At 41.3% G+C, this 23,601-nt stretch overlaps 2 protein-coding genes across 2 annotated transcripts in view; one reads left to right on the top strand and one right to left on the bottom strand.

Moving 5' to 3' along the window:
• The window catches only part of LOC125225943 (regulator of G-protein signaling loco), a 157,286-nt gene extending 149,564 nt beyond the window's left edge, over positions 1 to 7,722 (bottom strand). Inside the window, 5 exon segments of the mRNA XM_048129789.1 lie at positions 1,481 to 1,663; positions 2,578 to 2,712; positions 2,715 to 2,924; positions 3,336 to 4,468; positions 7,148 to 7,722. Of these exon segments, the coding sequence (XP_047985746.1) occupies positions 1,481 to 1,663; positions 2,578 to 2,712; positions 2,715 to 2,924; positions 3,336 to 4,468; positions 7,148 to 7,553 (2,067 nt within the window). The 5' untranslated portion in view covers positions 7,554 to 7,722.
• A 399-nt stretch (positions 7,723 to 8,121) lies between these two features.
• Positions 8,122 to 22,341, top strand: LOC125233104 (nucleolar complex protein 3 homolog). Its single transcript, XM_048138970.1, has 12 exons — positions 8,122 to 8,266; positions 8,348 to 8,628; positions 8,961 to 9,178; positions 10,113 to 10,351; positions 11,591 to 11,756; positions 12,415 to 12,535; positions 16,039 to 16,252; positions 17,297 to 17,485; positions 18,308 to 18,489; positions 19,921 to 19,964; positions 21,407 to 21,536; positions 22,103 to 22,341. The coding sequence occupies exons 1-12, from the start codon at positions 8,261 to 8,263 to the stop codon at positions 22,296 to 22,298; spliced, it is 1,986 nt and encodes a 661-aa protein (XP_047994927.1). The 5' UTR covers positions 8,122 to 8,260; the 3' UTR covers positions 22,299 to 22,341.
• Positions 22,342 to 23,601: the final 1,260 nt, after the last annotated feature.

Below are 23,601 nucleotides of genomic sequence, written 5' to 3'. Positions count from 1 at the left end.
GACCCTGCCTGCTGCGCCGCGGTCCCGGGTTCGAATCCCGGTAAGGGCATTTATTTGTGTGAACAGATATTTGTTCTCAGTTTTGAAAATATAAGTATTTATATATTATATATATCGTTTTGACAATTTGCCATATATATTATATATATCCCACAACACAAGCCTTGTTAGCTTGATATGTGTTAAAATGTCAAATATTAATATTAGCGCCATCTAGCCGAGCGTTCCCCAAAGGTGTAGCGCCATCTAGGCCAGCGTACCTTTTTCTCTAGGTACGTTTTTTTCTTAGACTTTATCCGTCTATACGGAGTTACATATGTCTTTGTTGTAAGTCACGAGTGTATACCTTAAACCAATTCAAGTACTTAAAAAAAAATATTGGACACACCTTACACAGATCAACAGCCCCAAACTGAGCAAAGCTTGTATTATGGTGCTAAGCGAAAAAAAAGTGTTTGGCCAAAAAGTGAGTCCACATGAGGGCAAAGTTTAGGCTGGTACGGACCAAATCTACTAATCAACAAAATCTACTAACAGCAGCTCCTGCCCGCCGCCCGGAGCGGCAACGTCGCCCGCGCTCGCTCTGTCTAGCTTCCTGTCTCGCTCGCACTAACACACACACTCACCTGTCTCAGGTCGGGCTCGCTGGCGGCGGCCGGCAGCTCCTGCTCGCCGCCCGGAGCGGCAACGTCGCCCGCGCTCGCTCTGTCTAGCTTCCTGTCTCGCTCGCACTAACACACACACTCACCTGTCTCAGGTCGGGCTCGCTGGCGGCGGCCGGCAGCTCCTGCTCGCCGCCCGGAGCGGCAATGTCGCCCGCGCTCGCTCTGTCTAGCTTCCTGTCTCGCTCGCACTAACACACACACTCACCTGTCTCAGGTCGGGCTCGCTGGCGGCGGCCGGCAGCTCCTGCACGCCGCCCGGAGCGGCAACGTCGCCCGCGCTCGCTCTGTCTAGCTTCCTGTCTCGCTCGCACTAACACACACACTCACCTGTCTCAGGTCGGGCTCGCTGGCGGCGGCCGGCAGCTCCTGCTCGCCGCCCGGAGCGGCAATGTCGCCCGCGCTCGCTCTGTCTAGCTTCCTGTCTCGCTCGCACTAACACACACACTCACCTGTCTCAGGTCGGGCTCGCTGGCGGCGGCCGGCAGCTCCTGCTCGCCGCCCGGAGCGGCAATGTCGCCCGCGCTCGCTCTGTCTAGCTTCCTGTCTCGCTCGCACTAACACACACACTCACCTGTCTCAGGTCGGGCTCGCTGGCGGCGGCCGGCAGCTCCTGCTCGCCGCCCGGAGCGGCAATGTCGCCCGCGCTCGCTCTGTCTAGCTTCCTGTCTCGCTCGCACTAACACACACACTCACCTGTCTCAGGTCGGGCTCGCTGGCGGCGGCCGGCAGCTCCTGCTCGCCGCCCGGAGCGGCAATGTCGCCCGCGCTCGCTCTGTCTAGCTTCCTGTCTCGCTCGCACTAACACACACACTCACCTGTCTCAGGTCGGGCTCGCTGGCGGCGGCCGGCAGCTCCTGCTCGCCGCCCGGAGCGGCAACGTCGCCCGCGCTCGCGCTGAGGGCGCGCGCTCTCGCTCTGTCTAGCTTCTTGTCTCGCTCGCGCCCGATGAGAATGTGTTTCGTTTTTGATAGTAGGTTTAGAGGCTTTAATTTGCGGACCTGAGGAAAAAAATACAATTTTTTAAGTTTTCTGATTTTATTTATTGTCCCAGATTTGTAAGAACCTCTTTTTGACACATGACATTGTCCACAATACGTAAACACGCGCAACCTAATGAAATTTTAAATAAAATCCTGTAATAATATTTAAAAAAATCAAGTACTTAAAAACAATATTTCGCTTACTTTAAACATAATCTAGAACATGTTACATTTTTGCGGATCTTCGTTAGTGAGTATTTTACGATATTAATTTATCACGCAGGATTTACTTATTATGTCATTTATCATTCATTTTTATTTTTAAACTAGTGCTGTGGCAGAGTCTGTCATTTCGATTCAAATGACATTTCAGTAAGTTGATAGAAATCGTATATTTGTTTAAGCGCCTCCTTGTACATAGGGCCTAATCGATTCAACCAATTCGAAATTAATCGTTAGATTTGGCAAACGATACGTCTTAGCCACATCGCAACATACTTCAAAACAAATGTGTCAAAAATGTGAACTTACAAATCCGGGACAATAATATTTTGTTGCATAAGACATATAAACTCTATATGTAGTATATGCCCATTATTGGGGGACAAGTTTTTGAAATTTCACGCAGACATTGATTGCCTGTGTGGAGACGAGTTAAGAATTTCATCACCCCCTTTCTTACCATGGGTGTTGTGAAAGTCGACTGTGGAATGTGATGTGGGTTAAGTGGGTCAAGTGGGTGATAGTCATACGAGCAAGTAAGCGTACTTATGGCTCGACGTCCTTTTTCGATTGTGTGTCACCGTAAGTACGCGTACTTTACAACCGCCGCGCGTAGTAGTCGGCGATCCAACCGATTTGAAATCTTTAAGTACGCGTACGTCTATCACCCACTTTAGAAACAGTCAAATACCTCGACAATAATAACTTACCTTGCTTTTCACAGTCGCCGGGTGCACAAAATTATCATCATCGTTCTTAGGCGGCCGCCCCAGCACCAGTATGTCATCCAACGACGCCTGTCGTCTCCCCATAGGTCGCTCCGACATAGACATACTGTTCATGCTTGCCTGATCTGATGCCGACTTTTCATATATATCTGAATTAAAAGTATTAGGTTTTCTTCGTAAATCTCAATGGAGTTGAAAGATCTCTCTTCATTTGTTTCGGAGGGGAGAGGCTTCTCTTCGTATATTTCGACGGAGTTGAACGCTTCGGCGACGCGGTCTATCTGGATGTCTGGGAGCTCGTAGTGGTGGGTTTCGGGTTCTGTGTAGACCTGAGGAGAAAATTGAAACATTCAGGTTAGATTTATCACCAGAAATGGCGCGAATCCGAGCAAAATAGTTTTTTAAATGCGCGTCCAGCGAGAAATCGCTCGTTACTATGAGCATGTGTACGCATGCTTGCAGCGCCGATGCGTAAGCGTGTTTATACTAATGAGCGATTTCTCATACATAACATGCGACTCAATGCTGATAGATGTGATTTCACCCTATAAGACCTATATCTGACATTAAAAGAACACGCAATATGGTGGTTCGCATCGCGCTTGTTAAGACTCAACATATTTTAGTAACAAATTTCAAAGCAAATAAATAAACAACAAGATAGTGACAAGGTTTTATTTAGTCCACCATTCATTTCACCCATTTGGTTATATATCTTAGCAACACAGAGTAAAACCTACCTGATCATACACCACTCCATTCTGGAAGCTTCTAGAACTCGAAGTAGAAGCGACGCCATATGCGTTGTAGTTGTAATTGTCCTCCTCACTTCTAGGGCTCACATGTCTCGCTTGCAGATCAGAGTTAAGGCCATCATCCGAGTTCAAAGGCCTGCCTTGACCAGCAAACCCATCTACCACAGGAGTCGTGTTAGACAGGAAGGAAGCATCTTCAAAACTGCAACCAACTAGTCCTAAAGGACGCCTAGGCATCTCTTGTCTAAACCTATTCAACGGCGGTTGTGGTCCAGCAAAATCAACCACCAAAATCCGGTCAGCAATGTTTCTACAGTCATTATGAAAGCCTATACCAGAATCTGAGTTAGAAGACGTAGTCGTAACCTCGCTATGGTTACTCGGCTGCGGCGAGTTAGCAACGAAGTCTTGCGCTTCAAGCCTCTCTAGTCTATCATCGTGCCGACACGGCGGCCGCCTCTCTCTAGGCACTCGGAAAACCGCTCTATTGCATCTAGAAAAGTTGCCGAACGCGGGACTATCGCCTTTGATGGCCAGTTTAGAAATTTGCGCGAGATTCGGACTGTTATCATCAGCCGGTAAGGAATACATTCCTTTAACAACTCCAACTACGTACTCCGCTGACGGCGGGAATTCTAAACAGCGCTCAGCGACCGCGTCTCTAGTACACGTCAGTTGGAACTCTCTCGCTCGAGGTAAATGCGCTTCATGCTCAGACATTCTGGGGTCTACTGCGAATACATGGCAGCTATGTGACGCTTCTTGTTCTTCAGTTTCCGCGGCCGTGACAAGTCCGAAATATCTTCGGTCAGCGTCGGAGCCGCAGCCGGCGTAGAGGATTCTTTCTCTCTGGTACTGTGCGAGGATTTGTCCGCCCGGGCGCCGGAGGTTCAAAGCGTTAGGTAAGACGGAGAGTAAGACGGGCGTGGCGGGGCGCCGCTCCTGGCGCAGCTTGCGCACGGCGGAGCGCACGTGGGCGGGCGCGGCGGCGCTGGGCGTGTCGATGGTGCCGAGGTAGCCCACCACGGCGCGGCACTCCAGGCGCGCCGCCTGCGCCGGCGTCAGCTGCGCGCGCGACAGCTGCAGGATGTCCGCGGATGTGCTCGGAGCGTGGCAAGCTGGAAAATGTTGATAAATCATTTAGGAGTGAAATCAATGTAAGACGACATTAGAGGGACGAGTCACTAAGTTTTTCAATTTTCTTTATTGAGAAAACAAACAGATACAGACCAATAATATTTACAGACAAATTATAAAATAGTACATTACGATACAAATGCGCAAAACAGGAACTTCGAAACGAGTGGCGATAAATTGACACGAGTTACGTTTTTCAGTACAGACGGCCCTCTGAAGTTTCGACCTGTTAAAAATGAACCACTTCTCGCACTAGTACGTAAAAAAAGCAGCAAACTTACTTAATAGTCTACATCCTAACACAATGCCCACTAGGAGGTATGACAGTAGTTTTAGGAACAACATTCTGATCATTACCTAACTAAAAGTTCAGAAGAGGGGCTTCTAGTGCCACTACTGCCACTTAAAGTATGGAGTTGCATGTCAGAATGTAAAGCTTGCTAAAGGGCCCCATACCTTTGTCTGTTCATGGTAACAGGCAAGATTGACAAGCTGAATAATTATTAGCAAGAATAGGTTTTGATGAAATAATTAATATTTAATGTACAGTCACCTGCAATAATATTTCTACAACAAAGGCCAACATACCTTTAAAATATCTGACAGTATCTCATTTTTGGTCATTTAGAAGAGTAACACATTACTGAAGGTGACTTTATGGGATGGGTTAAGTTTCACATGCAAATGATCTAATTACTAAATTGTTGAAAAGAAGGCAAGTTAGCTATAATATATATTATTGTGTTAGTTGATGATACTTGTGACTGATAATAAATTGTTTTTTTTTTATAGCCTAAATTGTCTCCCACTGCTGGGCAAAGGCCTCCCCTTCCTTTCTCCACTCCTCACCGTTTAATGCCAATGATATTCCAATATATTCCTATCCTATCCTATTTCCAATAAAGACATTTAAAAGTTCACGTATCACACAAAAACATCAAAACATCTTACACTCAGCATGTTGCCGACTCGCGAAATCGAATAAAACGGTTCTCATTGCAGGACCAGGTATCTATAGTAAACTACCCGACAACATAAAAAATATTAAAAATGAAGCCACATTCTATAGTAAATTAAGGAAATGGCTGACTATTAATGCTTTTTATGACATCTCCGAATATTAAAATAATAATGCAATTTAATGTTCAATAAGATTACATACTATTATTATTCTTTTTTGTAATTTTATTGTTCGTCATCCATTTCTTCACTACATAGTATAAAACAAAGTCGCTTTTTCTGTCCCTATGTCCCTATGTATGCTTAAATCTTTAAAACTACGCAACGGATTTTAATGCGGTTTTTTTTAATAGATAGAGTGATTGTAGAGGAAGGTTTACATGTAGGTATAGTACCCGTGCGAAGCCGGGGCGGGTCGCTAGTTTTTTTATATTATTGAATTTATTTGAGAGTATTTTCTATTTTTAAAATGTAATATTGTATTGTACCCTAATTATGATAATTTAACTTTAATTTTGACATGTAAAATTGTTAATTTTATGAATAAATGAATATGAATATGATAAAATGTAATTCAAGGAAATTTACACTACACATGAAATAAACAGGATCTAAGGCACATTACTACAAAAATTTGTGAGGTCACACAAGTATAAACAGTGGTAAATTTTCTATAATATAATTACTATCCTCACAACAAACATTAAATTATGACAACACATAAGATGAGAACAAAGTGAGTGCAGACAAAACACAAATAAGTGCAAGAATATTTGCAGCACTTACTCCTCATTCATCTAACCATTAAAGGATCTTGACTAGCCATCTGCAAAAGGAATAGACACATTATTGTTACAACCAGTCCTATGAACAGTATTGGATTGGAACCAACAAACTATCAACAAAAAAATAAGTTAAATGGTAATTCTGTTTAATTTATTTATAATTCAACTATCGCAAACCAAGGAAGTTACTTTAATAAAAATATTGCACATAATTATGGTTTTTATATAATTACTTCTATATTTTAGTTAGAAATTGCTAGTAATGTACATTTATACATGAAAACATAATAAAAACACTTAAATTAAAATCTTACAAATTGCTTGTTAATACAAAGTAGGGTACTTATTACATTACTTGCAATTACTTGCAAAGCAGAAAGACCGCCACCATAAGGAAAATATATTTAAAAGTAATTGAAAACCATACTACAAGTATTTGTTTTACAACAAGTCTAATTCCCATTGCCTTATGATGCAAAAAAGAGTTGCCGTCTGTCGCCGTCGTCTGTTGCCGTGTGTTGCAGAGTTGTCGTCTGCAGGAGAGGGGTCTCAACCCCCGCTCCGGGTCGTTGTCGTCTGCAGGAGAGGGGTCTCAACCCCCGCTCCGGGTCGTTCTTGGCGCAGAGGTTGTCCATCGCGGTTCAGCGTGGAAACGCGGCAAGTGTGATGGGCACTTTTGCGTCGGGAACGATGCGGGGTGGGTTGTTTGACTAATTTAGGTAGTTTGTTAAGGTTTTTTATTGTTAAGGTTTTTTTTTATTTATTAGTATTATGTTTTAAACCTAGTATTAAATAGTTAAGTATTATACGTGTAAACCTAAAATCTTACGTTCATGTGTGATGCAAAATATACAATAATAAATTGCTTTGAAGTCAATTGAATGCATCTATATAGGAATGTCTTGATAAACTGACCTGGGTGGTGCAGCATTGCAGGCTGCGGACGGCGCCGCGGCGGAGGGTGCCGGCGCCGCGTGCGCGCCCTCTCATCCGGCTCCGTGTCCTCCGTGTCAGTCGGCGGAGCCTCGCGCGGCGCCACGCTCAGCGCGATCGCCCCCGGCGCTGCTGCCACCAGCCGAGCCACAGACGCGTGAGGAGCTCGCGCTACATTCGCCCCATCCACAGCAATCAAAGCGTCCCCTGCGCGCAGACCGGCCCGCTCCGCCGGCCCTCCAGCCGCCACCGCAGACACTACACAAGGCCGCTGCCCCGCTATAGTAAACCCGAACCCTCCAGGGCCTCTCGCGACCACAACACGACGCTCTGAAGTCCGAACCAAAGCGGCCCTTCTCCTCCTTCGCCTTTGCTGTTGGGGCACCATTTTCCCTAACACTGGCTTTGTTAAATACACATCATGGGTTGAGAAGGAATTAGAACGCGCTACGGATATGGGATCTAATTAATAGCTTCAGGCGAAACTTCATAGAAGAAAACTAGAAAAACTAGAAAGTTTCGAGGTCTTGTTTTAACTGACATTTAGAAAGTTTGCGTGCGTTCGCATTTAAAATTCTGCAACCGACTTGCAACCTGCAACTTTTTTTATTTAATATGATGTCTGAATGTAATCTAATATAGTTTGCAAATATGTAATAAAATATATTTCACAAATTAGATTAATAGTTCATTGTACATCAGCATAATATTTTTTTTACGTTTACATCAAATTATCGCAAATATGAACGCATCCGAAATCCAAGGACGTATTTTAATGTTTATCTCAGATATTTAATTCTTAATTAAAACCGGCGTAAATGATTACTGTCAATACTTTTAATACCGTCAAGATACAACGAGGATACAATATTAAAAAAATTAAATAAACAATAAGCTTCAAATAATTTTATTTTTTGAAGCTCACATTTTGTGTTGATGGTTAAACAGTGAATAACTTCTCAGTTCCGTCATCCTCATCTGTCAAAATCATTTGAAGTGCTTCGTTTGTCAAATCCACGTTGTTTTATTTAATTTCTCTCCAAAATAAATTACCGAAGCTTTATAAATCGGTCCTGATTACTTTACATATACATCATGGCAGTAAGTATAAATCTAAGGATATAATCTTAATTATTCACTGTGTCAAAACATTTTCTAACCAAACAAAAATACCATTTTCAGAAAAAAGGTAAAGTAAAAGTAAGCAAGGTGAAGCGGAACAACCAAACCACGAATAGAATGAAGAAGCAGGGTAAGATGAAGCTGCAGCGGCACCGCGCGAAGCTGCAGAAGCAGCACCAGCCGCCAGCGAAGCCCGATATCGAGTACAGCAGTGAGAGCGAGGCGTCGGCGGACGAGTGGGGCGATATGCTAGACGAGGACCAGAAGGCCTACATTATGAAGAGGCTGGCCAAGAACCCGAGGTTCCTGGCTGATGTGCCGGAGAAGGAGGATGAGAACAAGTTGGTTTTTTTTTCTTTTTTTACAATGAGAATTTAGCACCAGTTGGTACCAAACAGTAATTCTGCGAATAATTTAACTACCATGAGCCTATAATACAAATTAATAAACAGTTTTAATAATTGTAAAAGGTGCAATCATTTTCCCACAAGCAAAAATCTAAAAACCCTTTTACCAAACACGATTAATCATACCTACATAGCTTAAACTTGAGTTAGCTATCTTTTTGTCTATTGCAGTATTGTTTTTATTTCATAGAAATACACTTTATTTATTTTGTTTGTTACAAATTTTCTCCTGCAACTTTATTAATCATATGTCCTATCACCTCTAGATCAAACAGAAAACGCAAGAAGATTGACAAAGAGAAGGTGCCAAAGAAGCGTCCACAAGCAGGAAGCGACAGTGGTGCGGAGAGTGACTCCGCCTCCGACAGTGACTTTGAAGAGAAGTATGAACAAGAGATGGCGGAGAGGCCGGCCAAGAGGATGCGGGCTCTGCTGCCCATTAAAACTAAACAGGGGCTTATGGAGAGGACTGAGGAGTGCCCAGGTATGGCAATCAATCAATCATTTATTCATGATAAACAAGCATAACAATACAAACACATTTAAAACAATACAACAATACAAACACATTTAAAAGTTAAAGAAAGAAACACAGTATCAATAAAATTGTTTACCACAAAATGGAGGTCAGCGCTGATCTTCCGGCGAGACCATTTGTGGGCCACGGACACAAAAACGTGCAACATGGCCTGTCTTTTTTTTGTGGGATTTTAAGTGAATCTGATTACGTTTATTGTAAAAAAAATTTTGGAATTCTCTTGCAAAGCTTAGTTGTACAGCTACTGATTTTATTAATCCAGCGGGTGTAGCACACTAGTTGGTAAACCTTATCACAAGGGTGTCTCATGCTTACAAATGATGCAAAATTACAGCCTGACAATATATCATTTATCATGTGACACCGTGTGCTTTACAGACCGACCCACCCCGGCAATGTAAGTTTTTATCATAATCACCAGATTTAAAAACAAAGTCTTTATTCAAAATGTATATTGAAACTTGTATAAATGCATCTACCCTTTTCCTAAACTATGGGTCACAGTCCACTGGTAGGTTTGAAGAAATCTGAGGTACAGTCAACTACAAAGAGATGTATACACTTTTTCAACTTATTGCATAAGGTGAAATTAATGGATACATCTCTTTGTAGTCAACTGTACCAGTTATGTTTCCAACTCGCCGTTTTAAGAGTACCAAGAGTAGGATACATTGGCAGTTTTTAAGTGGGAAGTGGGAATCCAATTAACTTTGGGAACTTGAGTGAATGAGTGGAAGATTAAGTGAATCTTTACTTTCTTCAATGTAAGATTTGAGGGGACGATACTTATGCCTAAAAGCATTTAAATATCAATTCTAGATTCAGTGAAGATCTCTTAGGTAGCCAATCTCATACAATTTTTTTTTATAATTAATTTCAGACACAGAATCAGAAAAAGAGGATGAGCCAGAACCTCAAAAACCATCTCAAACAGAAGAACCCCAGGATTCAGACTCCGACTCCGGCCTGGAAGGAACGGGTGAGGAAGACACCGAGATCCCAGAGGGTGGGGTGGTCAGTACGGTGGAGCTGATGGCTGCGAGGAGAGACCGGCTGAATCATGAGAAGCTCAGGATTGGGGCGCTATGCTCTTCTCTGCTTGAGGAACCGGAGAAAAAGGTTTGTAATTAAATAGCTGGCAGAGGCACTAGAAGATAAATTCTAAGAACATCATGAGAGAGTGTTTAATGGAATACCTCTCCAACTTATAATAGTACATTTCGTTATAAGTGCGAGAAGTATGTCATTACTTCACGAGTCCCGAGATATTTTGCCACGAGCGGCACGCGAGTGGCAAATCTAACGTTTATATTAACGTTTTAAATATTAATCACTTAATAGTATGTTTATAGTTTTATTCTGTCTTAGTAAACTAGACTAATATGAAAACAGCTCGGTAAGTAGTCGTAAAATGGAACGTATATACTTTTTACGCACTAGTTCGTAAAATACAACTTCTCGCACGCTAAACCGCCAAAAAACGGGCACTTTTTGAGCAACTGTATTAAAATAGTATTTTATGCAACTGGTGGTTAAAAGAGGTCAAAAAAGGTGAGTGGCGTGGGTAACAATTTGAGGCGAAGCCGAAAATTGTTAATAAAGACGCCACGAGCATTTTTTGACTCAGTTAAACACCGTTGCATACAATACTTTTTCTACGACCAAGCACTTATTTTGAAAGAAAATTATAAATCAACAAATACCTACTTTCAGTCATCTTAGTTATCTAGTGGACCGCCTACCATTTTGAATATGCAGTTTGAGTGCAAACATGAAAATAAAACTGTCTATGGTATGGTTCTTTGAAGCCTGGCCACTAAGACGAATCGAGCCGAGTTGAATCGAGTTCTCATAGATTTGAAAGCGATTTGACGCGTCGCCTATGAACGCAGCAGAAAACGAAGGAGTCTCGACTGTGCGAATTGGTTTGTTAAGTTGGTAGCAATGTATTTACTGAACTGTAACAGCTATATCGTGCTACTTCTACTAAATGTTTTCAGGGTATAGACTAGGTAGACTTGTCCTGACATCTCTTATGTAGGGTTTTAAAGTTCTATGCACGACCTTGTAACTCACGAATAACAGTACGGGAGTAGAAAAAAATATATAAACAAAAAATCTGATTATGGCTAAACATAGCTGATGACAGATAATAAAAAAAAATATAGCTGGCTGAGGGGATTTTTTTTATATAATTTGATATCACACTAACATTATATAATTTTTTTTTAATTATTGCTGCAAACTGAACAGAATTTTTTATTGCCAGTCTTTAGATTACTCTAGGGCTGTCTAATCTTATTGACTTGGGGGTTCCCCAAGGGGAGATTTTCTTAAATGGCTTATGTTTCCTTTCAGCTGAAAAACTTATACCCAATACTCTACCTAATGGAGGAGCGTCTAAAAGACAACACTCTGAACCTTCACTCAGTCCGCAAAATCGCCACACTGTCAGCCTTCGAGGTGTTCAAAGATGTCTTACCGGAGTACCAGATAAGGCATCAAGACTACTCCAATGTCAAATGTAAGTTATCATTATGAAGTCTAAACTTTGTCTTCACTTTCCATCAGGTGTGACGAAAGTCAATCGTCGATTAGTCTATAATTTAAAAAAAAATGTCTGGAAAAGTAACCAAAAGACTTCACTCACTATAGTCACTATACAAACAAATCTTGAAAAGTTCAAAGACATTTTACCTAAGTACCAGATCAGACACTTAGATTGGGTCAATGTCAAATGTAAGTTATTATTGCCGTAATGCCAGTCCTATGAAATCTATAAATGCAACCTTGGTAACTTTGCAAGTTAACCAAGCGCGGAAAGGCCCAGGCCCCAGGGGGCGGGGGTCACGTGGTCTATTTGTATGGCCAACCTAGGCTCGAGCGGGGGGTGATAGGATCTATGCATACTTGAGCTTGCATCGTTAATATATGAAACATGCGACACATGTTACTCTTGCCGGGGATTGACCCAACTATATAAATACTTATATACATATATAAATAATAGTCTGAGTGTACACAAGCCTTCTTGAGCTTACCGTGCAACTCGGTCAATCCATGTTAGAAGGTCCTATTTTTATTTTTTCTTCGTACACATGTATAATTTAAAATATGATGTCCCTTCTAACATTTACAGAGCTCATTCAGCCTTTTATTATGATTATTTCTTTATATTACAGTGAAGAAGGACACATTAGCTTTATACAAGTATGAAAAGGAGTTACTAGAATTCTACAAAAGATATCTACAGAGGCTTGAGAAAGCGTGCACAGTTCTAAGACCGAAAAAAGGAGACACAAGGTGAGGCATTTTCTATTAAAATATCATAAAAGGAATTTCTAGGCCAAACTTAACACGTTCGACACCAAGAACCCGTCTGGTAGGCACTCATGAATTTTGCTCAGATGCCGGAAAACCCGCTGGGCGGGTTCTCACCATACTGCTGGCGGTTAAAATGTATACATTACGACTGGTTTCTGACATAGGACGTAATGCGCCTTTTTTTCTGTTAGTGAATGGGTGCCGTGGGTAAACATATGCCAAAAATTTACTTACACCGTACTAAGGCGACATATCGGTCTGATGTGACATTTTTATACTCTCCATAAAGACCTCCCATATAACCATAATCGGTCGCCGTTCCTACGCAAATCCTCCTATTTTGTGTACACACAGGTCTTCGGGTCTCAATGCTTAGTCGCAGTACGGTCGACGTTTAGTCGCGGCGACCCAAATGGGGACGATTGGTAACAGGCACAAATGGTCACAGAAGTGACAGAAGTGTGCACTACGCGTGCACACATTGTTACCGTTTGGCGACTACTTTCCCAAAATCATTCGTTCATTTCATTCTTTTCAAATGGCGACTGTCAGAGACGTCAAAGTAAAAAATAAATAAAATCATTTGACATTAAAATGTAATGGCGTAAGAATTTGTTAAAGATAAATATTGTTTACATTTGTAATATAATGTGGGCTAATTACCATGGCCAATTAAATTGCTCGAGTGATTTCATAAAATAAGTCTAAATTTATCAACGCGCCATCAATTTACCTCAGTTTAACCAGTAATAATATTATTGACTACTCGGTGTTTGCGTGTTATGTATATTGATTGGTGAAGTTTTAGTGCTTCTTTGCATATATGTACTATACTGAAATAATAAAAATAATGCCTAGAAAACCAATAAAGTTGTTAAAATATGGATTAAGACGGTAATATTCCATGTAAAAAACAGTCGCCAAACGGTCACCAAACGGTCAACAAACGGTCGCAATATGGTCGCAGCGTACACGCGTGACCGAAAGCAGTGAATATTTATTATATTTACAAAATGGCTTCTTGTATTAATTTTTTCCAGGTATCCTCAAACTTTATAAACAATTAAATATGCCGTCGTACTCAGTTGCCCTCACTAAAGAAGATTAAAAAAAATTGTAACGTGCGTACCGAGCTGCTGGGTTGTAAAGGATCGGGGATCATATTATTATGGTCTTCTATAGAGCAACTAGTATTTTGCGGCATTTCACAATTGACACTTGTTGAAGTAGTCGTCATTAATATTACTATCAACATTAATTTCAGCGATCTGTACTTCTTTTGTCAAGATTTTTGTATAGATAAGTGTCTACAAATTTGTAATGTTAAAGAGAAAATAAAACGTAGTAGAGTAAATAATGTGTTTTTTTTGTAACCCAAACACAATACTTGTAGATACGAGTGCGGAAAAGAGGAAAATCGATACGAGTAGCGATAAATTAATACACGAACGAAGGGAGTGTTTTAAATCGACACGAGTTGTGAATGTCCTTTTCGCACGTGTATCGTACGACGATTTTCAGTACCTAAATCACAGATCAATACAACAAGATGGCCCTTACAGGGCGACTCGCGGTCACCAAGCATACGACAAATCAGGTTTATAAAAGTTTGAACGCGTGCGACACCGATCAGTAGCGCCCAAGTATACGACCCGCTAACAGTGTCCGTGTCCGCTCGGGAAAAAATCTTAAATAATCAATTTTGGTTGCAAACAATGGTCTCTTACAGCATAAAGTGGTGTGGCAAGTCTTCTAACACTTCTACATGTAAAAAAGATGGAACAACATTCCACAGTTAAGTCAAATTAATTATTTTGTTGAATATTGTTTATTGTCCGCGGAGTTCATTTATACTGGTCAATATGGTTGTGCTGAGCGGCGCCGAGGCGCGTCCATCCCTCTTTACCGAGTTAACAATGTGATATGCTATCCCTTTCACGTAAACGACTAGGCATGGGGCCATGTTAGTTTATGTCTGTTGCGGGAACTTCGTACTGCCGTTCGTACCATGTGCTACCATTTTATGAAATATAAAAGAAAGCAGATTTGTAATAGTGAATAATTATCTAGAATCTGTAGAGTCTGTAGTGGTATTTAGTTCATTGATTAGTTTAGAATATTTAGTTGGTTATTTAACTTAGTAAACGTAAGTAAAAATGCACAGTTTAGTTATTAGTTACTAGAATGATTTTTATTGAGATGCTATCACAATTATCATCCTCCTTGCGTTATCCCGGCATCGGCATTCGCCACGGCTCATGGGAGCCTGGGGTCCGCTTTGGAAACTACTACCAAGATTTGGCGTAGGCACTACTTTTATGAAAGCGACTGCCATCTGACCTTCCAACCCGAAGGGTAACTAGGCCTTATTATAATTTAATTATAATATTATAATTTGTTGCAAAACAAATTCACCACAGTACTGGTACCGGTACCATTGTCTATAATAGACATGTCCCATTCCCATCCCTACTGCTAATCATAAAGGCGCGCCATTATTTGAAACGACCAATGGCAGCACCGTGCGCGCCCGCCTCACCCCGCAAGGATTGGTGATTTGCGTCTCGAACAATATCGCTTGCATTTGGCTTCTAGTGGGGTGTTCTGTGACCTAAATCTAAGCTAAGAGTTTCGACCAGACAAGAAATGAATCATTGCTTGATTTGCTCGCACTACTGCGTTAAAAAAAGCAGCATCTGTACTGAAAAAAACTATCATTGCGCAACAGAAATTCTATTAATATCACAGTAAATACTCTATTTCATTTGATTCCTACTTTTATTGTGTAAAGCAACACTACACTTCATTTTATGTTTTTATCAATAAGAATTAAAAATTATATATTTAATACATTAAGTAACTATAAAGTGCTTATCTATTTGTATTATCATTCTGCACTTTTCTTAACTTTCCCACATTTCTATAAAATGTCGAAGAGTGCTTAAATGGTCGTCGTCGTTTATTATTATTTAATTCGCTCATATTTAAATGATTCAAAGCAACCAGTCCACGACTTCACAAGACAGTTTGAGAAACCTTCGTATTTCAGATTGTCATTGCGGATACAGTAGTTTAGGAGCAGTTCGGTAATCAGACCTACACATGTGTGTACAAATTCTGTCAATGTCACTGTCAGAAACCGTTCTGACAGTGACAATGACAGCCACAAATTCGTCCACATGTTGTTACCGTTATGTGTGCAAACGTTGACTAATAAAGTGTCGTTAAAAGTCATTCTAACAGTGACATTGACAGCCACAAATTCGTACACATTTTGTTACCGTAACGAGTGCACACGACGACTACATTTTGTTACTGTATCAATACGGTCGCATTGTTTGCACGACGTTACCACGCGTTATGTCACATTTGACAGTTAGTTACTGATTTGAAGATTTTGCGACTGAAATGGTTGTATGGGCTCCGACATACAAAGAAACACAATATATCAAGGATGTCCTTAATTTACTTTTTTTGTACAGGAAACCAGACCCAGCTGCCGTCAGCTTAGCCATAGTGTCCCTTCGCTGCCTCTGTGGCCTGCTAGTCGCCCGGCCAATGTTCAACTACGCTACGAATATCGCGCAGACCACCGTGCCTTTCCTCGATTGTGGTCACACTGATGCCGCTGATATCGCCACGGAGTGCGCGAAGACTGTCTTCCAGGAGGACGCTAAAGGGGAAATTACTCTGACAGTAAGCCTCTGTGTTCTAAATTTACTCAACTGTCTGCTAGATGGCGCTGTCCATGTTCAACTACGCTACGAACATCGCGCAAACCACCGTGCGCAAAGACTGTCTGTCAGGAAGACGCTAAAGGATCACTCTCACTGTGGGTTTGCACTGTTACACGCTAGATGCTGCTGTTACGGGCGCTGCATCGCGCTATAGACATTTTTACGGAGCTGTTATTGGTGCGTCATGTTTCAATGGCCTGACCAAGTTAACTGTGCACTGTAACTGTGTTATCAACTTATCATAAATGCAACACTTCTCCATAATTATTAGTCAGAAAGAGACTGACCAAGGTAACTATGCACTGTTTCATAGACAGTGTTTTAGGGTCACCATAAACGATGCATTCTTGCAAAAATTGTCCCCACACTTTATATCAAAATTGATAGATAAATGGTTGCATTGTCGGGAATGTCGAGATGTCTTATTAATTCATTACATACATAAATACATATAATCACGCCTGTATCCCATAAAGGGGTAGTCGGAGCACATGAACTACTAAGTTGCAGTGCCACTCTTGGCACAAAGGGGTTGAAAGAAATCCAAATTGTGTCATTGCAGTGAGAGGTTGCCAGTGTGTCGCCTACGCCACAATTTAACCCATATCCCACAGTCGACTCATACGACACCCACATGATGAAAGGGGGTGGTGAAATTCTTAACCGTCACCACACGGGGCAATTCATTATACGCGATATAATCCGTTTCCATATTTTTAACCCCCGACGCAAAAACGACGGGGTGTTATAAGTTTGACGTGTCTATCTGTCTGTCTGTGTGTGTGTCTGTCTGTCTGTGGCATCGTAGCTCCCGAACGGATGAACCGATTTAATTTGTTTTGTCTGAAAGCTGAGTTATTCGGGAGTGTTCTTACTTCTTAGCTATGTTTCATGGAAATCGGTCTACTATGTCGCGGTCGGGGGTTTTTTCATTTAATTTTGTGGTTAGGTTAGGTTATTATTTTATAAGTAGCAATCGCGCTAACGAAGACTCTTGTTCTAGATCGTGCGGTTAATCAACCAACTGGTAAAACGGCGCGGCGAGCGTCTAAAGCCCACTGCGTTGCGTTGCCTCCTTAGTCTGAAGATTAGGGACATCGACCTCGACGCTGAGGCTGACGTCAAACACAAGAAGAAAGTTGAGGAGAAGCATAAAAAGAGGATCGTCAACTTGTCCAAGAAAGAAAAGAAGGTACATTAACAAAAATATTCCTATTTGCTCGCTAGATGGCGGTTCATGAAAGAGAAAAAGGTACTCTTACTATTTCATTGTTACCAAATTATTACACAGTTTTTGTAGTTCATCGGCCTTTACGGTGCTGTTACACGGGCGACGCAATTGCCAGCAATTCACATACAATTGCCGCGTTTGTTCAATAGGCACCAACTAACTAACTAACGAGCAACGCAAAAAAAAACGAATTAATCCGTCAGTTAGATTATCAAAGAATTTTAGACACGTATTTTTTCTTTTTTCTCGTAAACGAAAAATTACCACGGTACAGTGCGTTGAAGCTTACATAACTTTTTGACCAACCATAACTTGCCATCTGTCTAAACTTAACTGTACAGCCAAACAATTTGAATCTTAGGCCACTGTAAAACCCTTTCACAGTAAAAGTCAAACTGACTTCTATAGCAAATAATGCACGGTGTCAATACGACAGGGTTCTAGAGCGGCCTAGGATTCTAATAGGCTAGTTTCCTACTAGTCAAATCAGCTTCTTTTTAAGAACTATAAAAACGATTTGCTAATATGGAATTACTATGAAATACTGAGGAGTGACGTCACGGTCAATTCATTTACTTTATATCTTTCTCTTTGACTTATTAAATAGAAATTATGTTTAAAAATTACTACTGTTCATATTTTCTAATTATGTGCTGCTTTATTTCGTGTTCTGCATAAAATATAGCCTATTGATTGACTGTACCTGGATCCCCTATAAAACCTACTGGCTACATATTTAAACGGCTGATGAGTTGTTTTATTCAATCATTACCTTTTTTCTAGCGAGCGAAGAAACTGAAAGAGGTAGAACGCGAGCTCCTAGAGACAGAAGCGCAGGAAAGCGAGGTGTCGCGCCGGAAGCAGCTCACAGAGGTCACCAAGACCGTGTTCCACATCTACTTCCGGTTGCTGAAGACCGCGCCGAGGTCCAAGCTGCTTTCTGCCGCACTAGATGGATTAGCAAAGTGAGTATAACAATAAAGTGGATCAAATTGAGTAAATAGTCTGACATATTGTCCTGCTCTGCTCCTGTGCAAGTCCACATAAATTTCAATCCTAATGTACGGTTATAGTTTGTTCAGCTGCTAAAAGATAATAAAGCAGCTAACAGAATTGTTATCACATTTATATTTATTTAGGGTCCCGTTTTAATTTAATAATATGAGTGAAGATCGTGTTAGTTTAAATCAACATATTGTTTAGGGTATTTCATACTTAAAGTTATTAAGGAGTAGCATAATTACCGCTAATTTGCGCTGCTGACATTTCAGAATCGCGCAATTAAATTATTGTTTAATATCTAAGGATTTAACTAGCTTTTACCCGCGGCTTCGCCCGCGTAATAAAAGTATTCTTATTGAAACGTTTACAAAAAATAAGATTTTCATTTGGATCCGTAGGTTTTTTGCTTTGTAGGTACATCTGTCCGCGATTATTTCGATTAAGGTAAAGCGGGACAATTCTCGACTGGGGGCCATTGTAACTGATCTATTTGCTGTACGGTCAGCCAAGAAAGTGGTTTCCCACTTTTCGACTCTATTGATCGAAAAGTGGTAAACCACTTTTTTGGCTGACTGTACCTTACACATATTACTATTGTTTGAAAAGAAATTCTTGCAATGATTGTAGAATTGTTACACAGCGACCACAGCGTAGGTAGTAGGTACGAATATGTATGTATTTTACCTATATAAATATTTATACTGGGGAAACTTCATACAACCCACATAGCCAGTATCTCGACACTATGGTCGGTAGGGTAAAAAGTACTTCCTTGCATTATCGCTTACAATTTTTTCCATTTTGCTTATACTTATTGCAAACGTAAACATATAAAAGGCAAGCAAACAACGATCTTCTTACAGCACATTGAATGTAATAGTTATTACGGATGCAGGATGCCGATGTCTACTTACTAATCCCTTCCCACTGAGCCACCTGCATTTTACACTGCCTAGATATCGATTGCCGACCGATTATTCCGACCCCAATCCCTATTCTTATCCCCGTCCCTATCTCTATCCTTATCCCCGTCCCTATCTCTATCCTTGTCCCCGTCCCCGTCCCCGTCCTCGTCCCGTCCCTGTCCCCGTCCCTCCCCTTTCCCTATCCCTATCCCTATCCCTATCCCGTCCCTGTCCCGTCCCTGTCCCTGTCCCTGTCCCTGTCCCTGTCCCTGTCCCTGTCCCTGCCCCTGTCCCTGTCCCTGTCCCTGTCCCTGTCCTTGCCCCTGTCAAATTATCATGCTAGGAGGTGAACTTTGAAAAATCCTTTCTTAGTGCTCCTCTAAGGAACTTCCGTGTCAATTTGAAATCTCTTAAACCAGAAGTAAAGATGAAAACTAAAGCTATACTTATGGCTATTTTGGATATTTTAACCCCATTGCACAACAACAGGGGAGAAAATCTCTTTTCCACGTCATTAGATTTTAAAATCGTTCGTATTTATCGTGATCAGCGACCTGATAAACCATAAAAACGATACCCATATTGTGTTTTTGACTTTACCCCCTTTGCACCCCTTTAGGGGTCAAATTTTCAAAAAACCTGAAACATGTATTTAGTCATATGTCTTTAGGAATCCTCCTGTGAAGGCTCGAATAAAATAGTCAAACTAATCTTGTTTCCCCATACAAACTTTGAACTCCCATTTCACCCTTTTAAGAGGAGAATTTTGAAAAATTTTTCTTAGTGCTCCTCTACACCATATAAGGAACCTATGTGCCAAATTTGAAATCTCTAGGACCAGCGGATTCGGCTGTGTGTTGATATATTATGTCAGTTAGTCAGTCAGTCAGTTTCTTCTTTTATATATTTTTTGATATTTAAACCCCATCGCACTACAACAGGGGAGAAGGTATTTCACTTCCGCCTCGTTAGATTTTAAAAACGTTGTATTTATCGTGATCAGCGACCCAATAAACCGTAAAAACGATACCCATATTAGTTTTTTGACTTTATCACCCCCTTTTAACCATTTTAGGGGTTAAATTTTCAAAAAACCTGAAACACGTCTTTAGTCAGATGGTTTTAGGATCCCTCCTGTGAAGTTTCGAATAAAACAGTGAAACTAACATTGTTTCCCCATACAAACTTTGAACCCCCATTTGACCCCCTTAGGAGGCGAATTTTTAAAAATCCTTTCTTAGTGCTCCTCTTCACTATATAAGGAACCTACGTGCCAAATTTGACATCTCTAGGACCAGCGGTTTCGGCTGTGCGTTGATATGTCAGTCAGTCAGTCAATATCTTCTTTTATATATTTTTTTGATATTTAAACCCCATTGCACCACAACAGGGGAGAAGGTATTTCACTTCCGCCTCGTTAGATTTTAAAAACGTTGTATTTATCGTGATCAGCGACCCGATAAACCATAAAAACGATACCCATATTGATTTTTTGACTTTATCACCCCCTTTTCACCATTTTAGGGGTTAAATTTTCAAAAAATCTGAAACACGTATTCAGTCATATGTCTTAAGGAATCTTCCGTGTGAAGTTTCGAATAAAATAGGCAAACTAATCTTGTTTCCCCATACAAACTTTGAACCCCCATTTGACCCCCTTAGGAGGTGAATTTTGAAAATTCCTTTCTTAGTGCTCCTCTACACTATATAAGGAACCTACGTGCCAAATTTGAAATCTCTAGGACCAGCGGTTTCGGCTGTGCGTTGATATGTCAGTCAGTCAGTCAGTCAGTCAGTCAGTCAGTCAGTCAGTCAGTCAGTCAGTCAGCTTCTTCTTTTTATATATATTTAGATTATTGTTACGCTCGTACAGCCGTGCTGACTGAGTTGTGTGCTTTACAATACCACTACCATCCTGCTGTGCGGCAGGCAGTCACTAAGAGTGATAGTAAGATGTAAGTACCTTCACAATAAGGTCATTTAGACCCGACGCTAGAATCTCCTGCACTTTGTTACGCACGCACGGCTGTGCTGACTGAGTTGTGTGCTTTACAACACCACTACCATCCTGTGCGGCAGGCAGTCACTAAGAGTGATAGTAAGATGTAAGGTGTACCTTCACAATAAGGTCATTTAGACCCGACGCTAAAATCTCCTGCACATTGTTACGCACGCACGGCTGTTCTGAGACTTCTGAGCTATGTGCTTTGCAACACCACTACCATTCTGCCGTGCGGTAGGCGGTCACCAAGGGTGATAGTAAAATTTAAGTACAAACTTTGGCCCTATTTATACATTATTAAACATTCTTGCAAAGCTACAGTTCATCGATAGACAGTAGTTTTAACTGTAGTACAATTATATGCGTTTATGAATGTTACGGGTTTTCAATACTCACTGTCAAAATTCAACCAGCGAATCTTCATTTTGACCGGTAGAAATAAAATGCAGGACCGTGAAATCAGTTCTGAATAGCATTATAGTGCCGTTGGTACCGGCATCAGAAAGAATAACGCCACCCCATCTCGTCCCGTGGGTGTCGTATAAGCACGACTGAAAACTGACGGCAGCTGATATGCAATTATGCACATGAGCAAGGCTCGCCCGTATCTTTAGCTGAGTCCTTGCTTTTGTGTTCATGTAATATACCCAAAGGTTTCCATAATTACAGATCAGCCGTGCACCTGTTCGAGCAATACGACGGGTCCCAGATGGCGTTCAAGCCTTCCATCCCCCCTCCCAGGCCCACCAACAAGGCCAAGGTGCCGCCTGCCCACGCGTGGGCGCAGCGCGACTTCAAACAACTGTGTGAGGATGTTGAGAGTGCAGTGAACTTGAGTGGAGTGGACTTTGCGTCGCCTAGGTGAAACGGTGATGAAGATGGTAGTTAATAAATGTTAATATTCATTATTCTGCTTTTTTCTGTTCAATACTTGTCATACAGTTCCTCTATTTTGCTAAACTTAAGATTAATAACTTATAGATAGTGAGCCCGGACAGCCTAGTGCAGCCGTTTCAAGTGTAACCGCTCGGCACACTATTTACACTGTTCCTCTAATCTGCTAAATAGGAACAAATCGGCCGTGCATAATGTTCAACGGGTCCCAGATAGCGTTCAAACCTTCCAGTTCCATCACCCCTCCCAAGCCCACGACAAGGCCAAGGTGCCGCCTGCCCACGCGTGGGCAGAGTGCAGTCAACTTCAGTGGGGTGGACTTTGTGTTGGCTAAGAAACGGTGATGAAGTTTATTCCTCCCCTCAATTATCTCCACTTCAAAAATCACGTCAATTCGTCGCTCCGTTTTTCCGTGAAAGACGGGCAAACAAACAGACACACACTTTCCCATTTATAATATTAGTATGTTTTTTTTAGTACTTGAGCTGACTGGTCGCGTAATTTTCGGTTCTCTATTTGCAACCTAAAATTAGCAAAATACGAACATAGCCACTGCAGAGTAACGTAAACGAATACATGCGGGCCTAGCACGCTAGTGCGATATATGTCTATCGCGTCTGTACGTCCTTTTAGCTCTTACAGAAAGTGCGAAAAGGAAAGCCTGACTCAAACCATATCACACTTCCGTGCTTGCCCGCCGCGCCTGGATGATTTAAAAACCGGCCAAGAGCGTGTCGGGCCACGCTCAGTGTAGGGTTCCGTAGTTTTTCGTATTTTTCTCAAAAACTACTGAACCTATCAAGTTCAAAACAATTTTCCTAGAAAGTCTTTATAAAGTTCTACTTTTGTGATTTTTTTCATATTTTTTAAACATATGGTTCAAAAGTTAGAGGGGGGGGACGCACTTTTTTTCCTTTAGGAGTGATTATTTCCGAAAATATTAATATTATCAAAAAATTATCTTAGTAAACTCTTATTCATTTTTAAATACCTATCCAACAATATGTCACACGTTGCGGTTGGAATGAAAAAAAATATCAGCCCCCACTTTACATGTAGGGGGGGTACCCTAATAAAACTTTTTTTTCCATTTTTTATTTTTGCACTTTGTTGGCGTGATTGATATACATATTGGTACCAAATTTCAGCTTTCTAGTGCTTACGGTTACTGAGATTATCCGCGGACGGACGGACGGACGGACGGACGGACGGACAGACAGACATGGCGAAACTATAAGGGTTCCTAGTTGACTACGGAACCCTAAAAAGGAATT

Source organism: Leguminivora glycinivorella, chromosome 1 (genome assembly GCF_023078275.1).
Source record: "Leguminivora glycinivorella isolate SPB_JAAS2020 chromosome 1, LegGlyc_1.1, whole genome shotgun sequence".
NCBI lineage: Eukaryota > Metazoa > Arthropoda > Insecta > Lepidoptera > Tortricidae > Leguminivora > Leguminivora glycinivorella.
Note: the sequence above shows the minus strand (reverse complement) of the source record. Positions and strands in the feature narration are given on the sequence as shown.